Raw genomic sequence first — 12967 nt, forward strand, 5'->3', positions numbered from 1 at the left:
ACCAGCACCTACCAGAATCCACTCTATGAAGCATAGCTAATATCTAATTTCAGGAAGAAAAGAAAGTTTCAATGGCTGCTGTTGCTTGAAGCTCCTATTAAGAGACGTGTCACAAACCTAAGATCTGTTAGCCCCTATGTTAATCTGGCCCTACCTCTAGAGAAGCATTTCTGAAGTGTGGCCACCATGTCAAGTTAATACTTGTACCAGTGATACATGGTAAAAGTTTAACAGTTAAGAGTCCTACCAAATAGTTTAAAATAAATAAAGGCTCCAGGCACTCAAGGGTTCCAGCTCAGGCAGATTTATTGAAGGACAACACCAACAACGCTTTGACCTCACAATGAGGTCTTTATCAAGTTGCTGTCTATCTTTTAATAAATCTGCCTGAGCTGGAACCCTTGAGTGCCTGGAGCCTTTATTTATTTTGATCTACTGGGGAGCTGGCCCTTCTTGGCACAGTTAAGCACCTGAGTTCCTTTGGTGTGTGTGCAGATTCCTCATTCTGGTGACCTACCAAATAGTTTGACAGAATTCTCATCTCAAGGAATTCATTACGACCCCAGGGCACTTACTGTGAGCTCTATAATTTGTGAGTAGCGCTTTACAAATTACGGTGTGACACCTTGTAGGACTGGCTCTTGAGCAAGACTGTCTTTGCTTATGGTTTGATGTTATCACTTCTGTACTTACTTCCAAAGTTGCATAAATAGTTGTTCTGTGCTTTGACGGTTTCTGAAAAATGCAAGGAGACCTGCAATGCCAATCTCTCTCCTGATGCTTCAGTTTTCTTTGTCAGCCACGTGAGCTGATTAGGATCGGATTGATTTATAGTGAATCACTTACCGAGGTAACCAGGCCGAGTGGAGCTGTAATAAAGCTACATACCGAGACTCTTCACGCACGTAAATATCAATGGTCAAGGCTTGTCAGGATTTCCTCTCTAAATATATAAAGTGAAATCAGCACACTCGTAGTTGGTATCTTGCTGTGATACCCCATGCTGACAACAGTACTTTACATACCACCGAACTGGCAAAGAAGAGTTTGTGTGCCCCAGTCTTTTATGTAAACAACGTGTTAATTTAATGAATCCTGGGAAAAAAGTAGGCCAATGCTTCAAATAAGAGCATTTAGTTTAATTTAGTTACACATACATTGTTTGCAATAAAATCAATAGATGTCAAATTAGGTAGATATTTCACAAGGTAACAGTATATTCTAAATAATCCAACGGCCAGGTTTCCATGACATTGACAAAGTAAAAGTGTACACTTTTTATAGTTTTTCTTTATAATATACTTCAACTTAATGACTTTTGGTATTCATTAAAGTACATTTAAGGTATAGAGTTGTAATGTGTTATCCTTAGAAAGAGAGAAAGCAAATTTGTTAAAGATGATACATTTTGGCTAACTGACAAATAATGGATTGGAAGCTTTCAAGTCTAGGTCTTTTCTTCAGATATATATTATTATTATTTATTGTTTTATATAGCGCCATCAAATTCCGTAGCGCTGTACGATGGGTGGACAGGACATAACAAGTAGTAGGTAACATAATTTGACTTACAGAGACAACAGGTGAGGAGGGCCCTACTCAAACGAGCTTACCATATATATATATATATATAATGTACAAAAATGGAGATGACTCAAAGTAATATGTTCCAATACATAAAACAGTAAGCTATACTTTCTCTATAGTATAACTGTTTTTAGTCTAACCCTTTTCCCGAACACCCATGGAAATGTTTGCAAGTGGGTTGATTCAGAAAGCAAGTTTGTCTTTAAGAATTCTATAACAATATAGTTTGCCTAAATTAGTGTTTACTGAATGTCTGTGCAGTCTCTTATGGATAGCAAATGGTTCTCCCTGTATTATCAGTAGCAAAAGGAGGCAACAGTGGGCAGATTTACACGCCTGAAATCAATAGACTTTGGAGGAGGGTCCAAGGCTATGAATAATCACCCTTGGCACCCCTAAAGATATGGTGCCCTGAATAATTACCTAGCAAGACTGCAGGTGGTAGTGACTTAATATTTCATGCTCAGACAGACTATATTACCCTGTGGAAAAGATGGTCCTCCAGAAAGTGACTATTTATTAGTCGAAGACTGTTTATAAGCAGTATATATGGCTTCAATTATTTGTATTTAGAGATGATGCCTGGATCTACTAGATATTGGAGACACAACAGCAGGTTACGTCTCCCGCAGTGCTACCATTTATGACATTACATTTCTTTTGTAAAGTAACATAAATGTATACATAAAGATGTATCAAATTCTGGATACATATCCTTGGACTTTAAAACTTGGTTTGTTTTTCAATCTTCTTGTGGACAGTCTTAATAATCTTACTTAATGTAACACTAGGACCTAATTCACAACTGTGTTTGTATTATATTGTCAGTGTATATCATTGTCCCTGCTTGAATCTCTTATTGCCTTACATATTGTTATTTGCTTCTATTCGCTTACCTGTTTGCTTAGATAACCGTGTTCCGTATGGGGTCAGAAGGTCAACAAGACATTGAAATGGCCATCCTAACAGCGCTTCTTAAAGGTAGGACACCATGTGATTGATGTACAGTTTACAGCCCGGCTTGACTTCCCTCATTCCATGAAGCATGTGGAAATCCCTTTACAAGGACCCATCACCATTGCTCAACTCTAATCACCAATATAGTGCTGTGGAATATGTAGGGTTGAATATACTTCCCAGTCAACTATAGGATTGTATAAATCATGAAAGGGCTCCTGATCCACTACGCCCATTAGTCTGCTGTGGTATCCATGAAAAATTAGCCGCCTAAACAAATCCATAGCCTGCTGGGCTGGTGGTCTGGGGATGGACAGGCCCTCCACCAAGCCGTGGAGGAAATCAAACTATTGGGCAATCATGCTCCCAGGTGTGCCGTTGCTTAGACTTACATTATGGAGGACATTGCTGAACCTGCGCAGACTCCATAGCTGCTGTTCTCAGGCCTTGCACATCCTTAATAACAGTGTTGGGATATGATACCATGTCTCATCAATTAGCTGTAAGAAGGGCAGCCGAAGATAACCCCCTAACTTCAGTTTTTTATGTTTTCTTTTAGTGATGGTGGATTGTGCAAATTGAGTTTATTAGTAATCTTTTCTCTTTTCTACAGTTAGCATACATATTACTTGTAATATGTATAAATAACTAATATTAATATTACCATGTCATCAATTTTTTTTTATTTATAATGTTTAAAAGTGAATGACTTAATTTTGTAACAATTATTGAAAAATTAATTTTACCAGTGAAGGTTGCATATATATTATCTGTTATTTTTTTGCAAGGTACAAATGCATCTGCCCCTGATCAATTAAGCTTGGCGTTAGCATGGAATCGTGTTGACATTGCACGCAGCCAAATTTTTGTTTTTGGACATCAGTGGCCGGTAAGAGAAGATGTTAAAATATTAATTCAGCAAGCAATAAAACTTAACTTTATTGAAAGGAAATGAGACTCAGTTGTTCATTGCATCTGGTTTTTATCACTAGCCTCTAGGAAGCCTTACAGCAGCTGATGGGTCTGCACAGGATAAAGAGAAGAGGTCACCTGCTGCTCAAGCTAAAGCACCAAGAGGAAAGGCCAAAGGAAAGAAAAAAGGGAAAGGAAAAGAGGAGCCTGAGGAAGAGACTGATCCAAGGAAGATTGAACTTCTAAATTGGGTCTGTACTTATTTGATTTTCTTGGTATCATTCCTGCAGAATGTTCATGGCTGATCACAGGAGATGATGTTTTCAAAACACCATAATCAGGACCTATTTCCAGTTCAGCTAGAAAGGCATGTTTATTGGAAAAACACAGTTGAGGAGGTGTTACAGTCTAAAGCTCACTGATTGATGAGTTTGAATTGTCCTAGTAACAATAGTTCTGCTTAATAATAATGATTATATTATATTTAATTATTATTACATATTAAAGTTTGCTCTGTCTCACCAAGCTTTTATTTGTACAGCACACAGTGGTACTGACAGCTACCATATAACTATATTATAAGCAGCGGCTTAAGACTCTCGCTGATCCGTTTTGTAATGTCTGCTCTCCAGGTGAATTCTTTAGAACAAGCAATGATGGATGCTTTAGTTCTCGATCGGGTGGATTTTGTGAAGCTTCTAATTGAGAATGGAGTCAACATGCAGCGTTTTCTTACTATTCCCCGACTGGAAGAACTGTACAATACAGTGAGTATAACATAAACAACTGCTTTATTTACTGGCTCTCACGAAGGTGGAGAAGATAACATTTTGCTCAGAGTGTTTCTTTGTAAAGATTGAAGCCTTTACAAAGCTATATTAAAAGCTGTAGCTAGAGCTACATTAAAAGAACAGTAAGTAAGTGGCTGTATTAAGAAAGTAAGTGGCTGTATTATGATACATTATTAAGCAGTGTATTCTATGGTCAAACCCTTGGCATAAGTCAAATGTCTATTATGTCTATTACATATAAGAGTATGTCTGTGTTTAATTTAAACTCACACCATAAGTTGTATTCCCTTCTGTGAATAAGTCTACAGATAAGGTATATAGAAGAGGACAACACCCTACGACACAAAAGGTCAGGGTTTCTTGTTATTTAATACGTAGAGGAAGAACTATAAATGTTTACTTTTGTTGGATCAATATATATATATATATATATATATATATATATATATATTTAACCCCTTAACGTCCATTGCCGGGTCAGGCACGTCATGCAAAACGGTCACTTAACGACCTATGACGTGTCTGACACGTCATGAGACTTAAACAAGCTTAGAAAGTGATCAACGATCGATGTCGAGGCATTCAGCAACACCAAGATCGGCATCATGGGCCATGTCTGGCCCCTCCCCGGGGCGTCAACAACCCCCATAAATTGTATGGCGGCGGACGCCCGTTTTAAAAGTGTTTAGGAGGCGATCAACGATCACCTCCTAAACTTCAATGGTGTCGCTGGAATGCCTCGATCAGGGGGCATTAAGCGACACCAAACACTTACCCCAGGTCACAGCCGCTACTGCCGGTGATCTTCGCCATCCGCAAGATGGCGGCCGCCCGGGAAAAAAAAAAATAAAGTTGAAAAAGTTTGCTAGATGGTCTCCAGACCCTCTAGAGAACTCTGGCTCCACTTGCAGGTTGAATACAGGTACTGCATTCAACCATACAAGTTAATGGAGCCCAGTTTTCTAATCACTGTGATTAGTAAAATATAAAAAAAAAATAAAAAAAAGGGGGGAAAAAAGCTTAAAAAAACCATGGTAACATTTAAAAATTATTATGCATCAGAGGAACTATCCAGTTCCAGCAAAATGTAAAAAAAAAAAGTCCAAAAAGAATAAAATAAAAAAATAAAGTTTATTATTATGAGCAAATGCTAAAATTAGCGCTTTATCTTCCCAAAAATCCTGACATGGAAGAATTTAAATAAAAGCATTTCAAATACCCAAGGGGTGTCTAATTTAAAAAAAATAATGGTTTGATGGGGTAAATTGGAGTGGCCGGGCTCAAAGATACGGCATACTGACCGAAATGGGGGAAAAAAAAGTGCACTTCCAAAATGTGACATTTTAACCCCAAACACCAGACAAACCCATACATGTGGGGTATGACTGCACTCGGCAGATGTTCCTGATCACACTTCGGGGTGTTTTTTGATAGTAATGTATACCTGGAGCTATAAATTTATACCTAAAGTACAATTTGTGTGAAAAAAATACCAAAAAAAAATACTACCACAAAGTGTGGCAAAGGCTGGTGGTAGAATCTGATGCATGGAAAGGGTTAAATACTACCATTTTAAGTACCTTTGGGTGTCTAGTTTTCAAAAATATATGGTTTGATGGGGTAAATTGTAGTGGCCGGGCTCAAAGATAGGGCATAGGCACAGACTGACCAAAATAGGGAAAAAAAAGCGCACTTCCCAAATGTGGCCTTTTAACCCCAAACAGCAGTCAAACCCATGCATGGGTGGTATCACTGTACTCAAGAGATGTTGAACACATATTAGGGTGTTGTTTGATAGTGACGTATACCTGGAGCTATAAATTTATACCCAAAGTACAACTTGTGTAAAAAAAAATACCAAAAAAAATACTAACACAAAGTGTGGCAAAGGCTGGTGGTAGAATCTGATGCATGGACAGGGTTAAAATACTAGCGTTTTAAATACCTTGGGGTGTCTAGTTTTCAAAAATATATGGTATGATGGGGTAAATTGAATTAGCCAGCTTCAAAGATGGTCCTATTAGGACCTGGGGGCAGAATGACCAGATGTAAAATTTCCAAGTTAAAAAATGTGCACCTCCTAAATATGGCGTTTTACCTCCCAAACAACCCGACAAACCCATGCATGGGGGTATGACTGTACTCGGGAGATGTTGCTGAACATATTTTATTATTTTTTTTATGGGAAATTAGATAATATGATCAAAACAATGGTATCTGAAGAAAGCCCTCCTTGTCCTAAATGAGTGAGGAGAAAATTACATCTACACACAAACACCGCAAAAGTGTTGAAACAGCCTCGGTCCCAAATGGTACAAAAGGTAAAACACAGCCTGGTCCTTAAGGGGATATATATATATATATATGCAATGGCAAGACGTAAGTAAGTAAGTGACCCTTTGGCGTTACCTACATTTATGCATATATTTGTCTTAAAATATGATATGATCTTCATTTAAGTTATAATAATGAACAAACACAATCAATGTTAACTATTAACACACAAATTATTGTATTCATCTTTTCCATATCAAATACATAATTCAAACATTCACAGTGTGGGTTGGAAAACGTATGTGAACACCTAGATTAATCATGTCAACAAAAGCTAATTGGAGTCAGGCGTTAGCTAACAAGGAGTATAATACATGAAATGGGATGGGAGGTGTGTTTTAAAGCTATTTTAAGTTTGCTGTTTTCAATAACTATCTCCTGATGAAACCGTGCCTCACAAAAATGAATTTCTGAAGACCTACAATCAAGAATTGTTGATTTGCATAAAGCATAATCTCAAAGAGTTTACATATGCATCAGTCCACGGTTAGACAAATTGTTTATAAATGGAGAAGATTTAGTACTAACACTACTCTTCCTAAAAGTGGGAGGTTTTTTTTGGTTTTTTTTAAATGTCATTTGATTTCTTTTCTTGCAGAGGCTGGGCCCCCCAAACACCCTCCATTACCTTGTAAGAGATGTAAAGAAGGTAGGCTATTAAAGCTAAAATAATAAGAACACAGGTAAAAATATGGACACACAGTATGTGTCTCCTTTGGAATTTTAATAACCTGCATTAATAAATTCATACATTAATGGTGCTTGGAATTAAGCAGTTGTCAAAAGTGGAAAGGATGAGACACTATTACATGAGCTTGATGACTTACTGATTCAGTGTAGTGCTTGTTGAGGAAAATGTGGAGAAACATAGCTCTAATCCAATATGTATTAATCTTGTCAATATGTCATCATTCATTTCATTCATTTTGTGTGCATTAACATATTTCTTTTTCTCATTTTCCATGTTCTGCTTGCTATTTTGCATCTTTGCGACTCACTCATGATGCAGCGACTGACTAGGGGATTCGGTTGGGTTAACATGGAGGTGAATAGCTTAGTTTAGATGGTAGAACCTCTTAATATTGAATGTCACTTATTCAGAAGAACTACCCCTCTGTGCAAGTCTTAAAGTTTAACATTTTATGAAACTATTTACAAGAAAAATGAATATCCCAGAGCTCGATGTGGACTGGCACTTGCATTGTATCTGATTTAGTTATCTGATACACAGTATAATACATTGACTGGCAATTTAAACAGAATGGCTACACATGATGGGAGATCGAGCATCAGTAGAAATGAAAATGCTTATCTTTCATCGATGATGTCATTATTAATGGGATATTTGACATTCTCCTAGCGTTCTTTAACAGGTCAGAGTAAAAGCATGTTCTTGCTTAAACCATATTTGTTCTCAGGTTAAGGTATTCTTAAAATATGCTGTCTTAGTGATCATAAAATCCATGCCATCCACTTTCATTCATTATGGGGAAATCACCACAAGCTCTTTTTCTAACAATGAACTTTTTATAGGGGTTTTAGTTCTGATATCGTCTGTTGTGCCTCCATCAAAGAGATTATTGTATTTTATCAGGGCAATCTACCCCCTGATTACCATGTCAGCTTGATCGACATTGGCCTTGTGCTTGAGTACCTGATGGGAGGAGCTTACCGTTGTCACTACACCCGGAAGACCTTCCGCACACTCTACAATAACCTCTTTGGACCAAAGAGGGTAAGCCTCTGAGATATTCAAAAAATGATGTTTCTACGTATACTCCTATTGTGACATTTGAAAAGTCACATACTGATTTTGTTGTGGTATAAATCTTTTTTTTTTCTCTTTTTATTTGTAGCCAAAAGCTCTTAAACTTTTAGGAATGGAGGTAAGTTTTTTAAGTTTCTTTGGGTATACTGCCATATCCCGACAGATTTAGATAAGAAAATAAAACAAATATAATCCAATGAAGTAATCTAATAGACAAAATCATCAAAAACATATCCATGATAAATCACCAAAGTTTGTTAATTGTCCCTCTTGAGTATGTCATAGTTAGCAAAGTTTTGAGTATATTTTTTGGTATACTTCAAACCAAGGAAACCGTTTTGCGTCTTCAGTCTGGAGAACGATAAGTAAAATGTTAGGTACAATACATTGTTAAAACATAATTGCAAGCGTACAGAAAGTATCAACTAATTTGTGCAAGAGGGAATAGCAAAGGATATCAATAATGTAATGTTTTCTAGGGTCATAAAAGCAGTGAAATGGGACACATACTAGTACGAGGTGTTTTGGACACCTGACACACTCATCAGCATTACTGTCAGTTTATGAAACATTTTTCCTCATCACAAACACTAACTATACAGCACAAGCTCAAAAAGGGCATAGTCAGGCAATATATTCACAACCATTTTACTTATGATGTTTCCCATTCCTTCTGTGAGTCTAACTCTTCCCAATGTTTTTGCTTTAGGATCTTGCTCCATAGTCATCATTCTCTTCCTATCCACCATTGTTGGTTCCTATAGCAAAGACCATCCCTTAGTAACCCTTCTCGAAATGATGTTATAGTTGTAGAGCATCTGTGTGTGTCCTGCAGTCTTGGGAGGATATTTCTTAAGGTGATCATGTATATTGCATGTCATGTTTGTTTCTATGTAGTGTATCTGTATTTTTGACTTGCGCCTACAGTCGGGATTCTAGTAGGTATTTGTTGCTTGCTTAGAATAATAAAACAATAAAGTTCTCATATGTTTCTCCACAATGTAATCACAGTATTAAGATAAGGTTGTAGAGCAACCATTTTTAGATAGCTTGGGTGGCATAGCAAATAATATTGTTTCATATATCAAAATTCATATAGTATTGTAGAAACAGGGGTATAGACAAGTCCAAGGACAAGCTCTGAGGTCTTAAAGTAGGCAGACAAAAAAGGGCATACTTGAAGTCCCATTGTACAGTGCTGTGGAATATGACGGCGCTATATAAAATAATAATGTCTTTTTGCCATCAGTCTTTGTTGCTATGTTACCATAATGCATGCTTGAGCTAAATGGTAACGACCCTGTCGCCTTTCTGACAATATTTTGCTATATTCCCTTACTGCAATTCATAATGCACAATGAATATACATAGGATGAACCTCCAACGAAAGGAAAGAAAAGGAAGAAGAAAAAGGAGGAAGAAATAGACATTGATGTGGATGACCCAGAAGTTAACCGGTTCCAGTACCCATTCCACGAGCTGATGGTGTGGGCCGTGCTCATGAAAAGGCAAAAGATGGCTCTGTTTTTGTGGCAGCGTGGGGAAGAATCCATGGCCAAAGCACTAGTAGCATGTAAATTATACAAATCCATGGCCCATGAATCTTCAGAAAGTGATCTGGTTGATGACATCTCCCAGGACTTAGACAACAACTCCAAGTTAGTCTCATATGTCATCTAAGTCATTACTGAATGCTTAGGACTAAATTAAACAATTTCAGGTGTCTTTTTAGTGTTTTGTGACACTATAGCACTGATTATACAAAGTATTTAAAACACGACATGAGTTAAATGTTGTGGGTCTAACCCTAAATTATTAATAAAAGTGATTTTGATAGATTTAACAAAGTACAGAACAGTACAGTTCATTTCAAAGGAGTCTAAAATAGTGAGATAGACATAACAGACATAAAGCTATACTGAATCTAAGATGAGAGAACTAATTAGGGTCTGAGTCTTTACATGAACAAAAATGGGCAGACTACTGTGTGTATATATATATATATATATATATATATATATATATATATATATATACACACACAGTATATGTGTGTATGTCTATCATGCATGTGCATATATATTGTTCTAGGTACAGGTAAATGTATTAATGATTAATGCAGGTATTTGCATGATTATGAAAATATCTGTGAATATGAAGAATTTGCAAAGGTTGTTGATCTGCGGCAAGCAAGGGAGAATGGGGTTAACACAGGTCTGTGCCACTGGAGGTTTAAATGCCCTTCTCAGTAGCCATTTAGCACTGGAAAGCGTGTGCAGGAGAAAATCTCTAAGATATAAGGAGATTTAAGCTACTGTATCTTGGTAGATGTTCTGGGTGGCCTTTATTGTAACAGATTAATATCAAGTTGTGACATTGTTTCCTTCTTTACTTACCAAGACTTATTATTAAGCCCATACCTAAAATGGTATAGTATATTTTCTCCTTCATTGTGGCAATCAGGTTGTATTATATTTCAAGTCCCTCGCTGTGTGTGCATGTGTGTATATGCATGTGTGGTGGCAAAATAAAAATTAGAGGATGAAAAGTATAAAAGGCAGACAAGTAAGATAAAAGAAAAAACAGAAAGAAGAAAAGGGTGGGGAAATTATGTCAAAAAAGAGGTAGGACAAAAGAAACAAATAGACTAGAAGGAAAAAAATAAATAAAAAATAGCTTAGTAAAGGCTGGAAATCCAGAGAAGGGGCTCTTCCTGTATAATTGTTCCAGGGCCCAAAACTCCTTAATCTAGCCTTTTTGACTAGGATGTCCTCTTGTTGTTTAATAGTCTTGTAGTCATTCCCTTGGAATATCTGTGGTTTTTAGGCATATTCAGCACATACACACCATTGTTAAAGGCTTCCTCCGTTCCTTCAGGGACTTTGGTCAGTTGGCGGTGGAGTTGTTGGATCAGTCTTATAAACACGACGAGCAAGTTGCCATGAAACTCTTAACCTACGAGCTGAAGAATTGGAGCAACTCCACATGTTTAAAGTTAGCTGTGGCTGCCAAACATCGGGACTTCATAGCACACACCTGTAGCCAGATGCTACTAACAGACATGTGGATGGGTCGTCTCCGCATGAGGAAAAATCCAGGCCTTAAGGTACACTGGTTAGTCTGCCATATAAAATGGAGATTTCCAGTTTATATATAACAGTGGGAGGAGGCACATGTCTGTCAGGATATATAGCAATGCTCTAATTTTAAGCAGTCTATACCCAATCTATCGGTATCTTTGTATTACAGAAAACATTTGTGTTTAAGCCATTAGAAAGTTTTGTGTTGAACTGCTTTGTGTTAAAGATTTTCATGGATATTTGCATACTCAAAATGTATTTTTTTGTTTTGTTTTTTTTAACAGGTAATACTGGGAATTCTTCTACCACCGACCATATTATTCCTGGAGTTCCGGTCACAAGATGACCTTTCATTTCACACGTCCAAGGAATATGAAGAGGGAAAAGAGAAAGAGGATGAAAATGTGGTGAGAAAGTCAGACTATAATGCTTAATGATGATCTGTGGATTGCATGATATTAGGTATAGTTTACCTTGCAATTTAATTTAATTTGTTTCAGACAAAGAGCTTTTGCTCTCATGAAACTTCTAATTGACATTTTAGTATTCCGACTTAGATGACACAGCTGTTATTTGAAAGCAAAACCAACTCTGTCCTTCATTCCTAACTCGCTGTCCCTCTTTCAAAAGGCTTAGAATATTTGGTTTCTATGAATGTATCACATTCTCCACAGCAAAGACAAAATGTCAATGTTGAACTGACGCAACTCCCATTAGGGCATGATACAAGGCATGTACAGGAAGTGTACTTAAGTATACTTCCTGCTTACTTTTCCAGGTTTTAGTAGAGGCAGCCAAAGGGAAGAGTAAATAAAATAGAAGTCTCCAAGAAGGTAGCAATCTGCAGGCAGTAAAATGCAGTGGAATCAACATATTGATATTTTCGTGGTAATGTTTGAAAATAAGAAAAAGGTATTTTGATCAATAACTTGTTGAGTTCACCATTAACAGGATGGAAATGCAGATGTTAACTCTAGAAAGGGTGATGAAGAAAATGGAAATAGGAAGCAAAGAAGTATTCCAATTGGAACAAAGATTTATGAGTTCTACAATGCACCTATTGTTAAGTTCTGGTTTTATACCGTAAGTATGTTGACCTGTATAATAAGTACTTGATGTTCATGTTCTGGCAGTTGCCACTCCACCCCCAGAACTTAATCAGGCGTCTGCACATCTGACATTGCGCATGCATATAGAGGTGTGTTTACGTGTATGTAATGTACGGTATTTTCCACAGCTACTTTAATGTTAAAAAAAAAAAATTAAAGCTCCTTTAAGGTCTACATCCTTTTACATATTAAACATATTTACTTTATATATTTCACATGCCTTAATAAAGCTCTTGCCATTTCTCCTGTTTAAGAGATTTCAAAGGTCAAACCAAAGTTCATCTGGGCGGTGATCTGTACACTAAACCCGCTGACCTTTTGCAAAGCTTTGTAAATCATATTAAGAGGGATTATACTGTGAGGGATCAAGTACAAAACTAGTATTCTAGCAGCATAATCTCACACTTTGTGCTACGGATTTTCAGGTTA

General features: G+C 37.0%; 1 protein-coding gene across 1 annotated transcript in view; it reads left to right on the plus strand.

Annotated features, from left to right (window-relative positions):
• The window catches only part of LOC149297755 (transient receptor potential cation channel subfamily M member 1-like), a 52229-nt gene that overhangs the window by 28640 nt on the left and 10622 nt on the right, over positions 1-12967 (plus strand). The window contains exons 9-20 of the mRNA XM_089488341.1: positions 2496-2568; positions 3333-3433; positions 3537-3707; positions 4089-4223; positions 7180-7230; positions 7591-7626; positions 8176-8316; positions 8438-8467; positions 9721-10007; positions 11227-11455; positions 11714-11836; positions 12381-12512. Coding sequence (XP_089344467.1) covers positions 2496-2568; positions 3333-3433; positions 3537-3707; positions 4089-4223; positions 7180-7230; positions 7591-7626; positions 8176-8316; positions 8438-8467; positions 9721-10007; positions 11227-11455; positions 11714-11836; positions 12381-12512 — 1509 coding nt within the window. The remainder of the gene's footprint in view (positions 1-2495; positions 2569-3332; positions 3434-3536; positions 3708-4088; positions 4224-7179; positions 7231-7590; positions 7627-8175; positions 8317-8437; positions 8468-9720; positions 10008-11226; positions 11456-11713; positions 11837-12380; positions 12513-12967) is intronic.

This window comes from Sceloporus occidentalis, unplaced genomic scaffold (genome assembly GCF_023333645.1).
Source record: "Sceloporus occidentalis isolate IW3139 unplaced genomic scaffold, rSceOcc1.0.p SCAF_37, whole genome shotgun sequence".
NCBI classification, from domain to species: domain Eukaryota; kingdom Metazoa; phylum Chordata; class Lepidosauria; order Squamata; family Phrynosomatidae; genus Sceloporus; species Sceloporus occidentalis.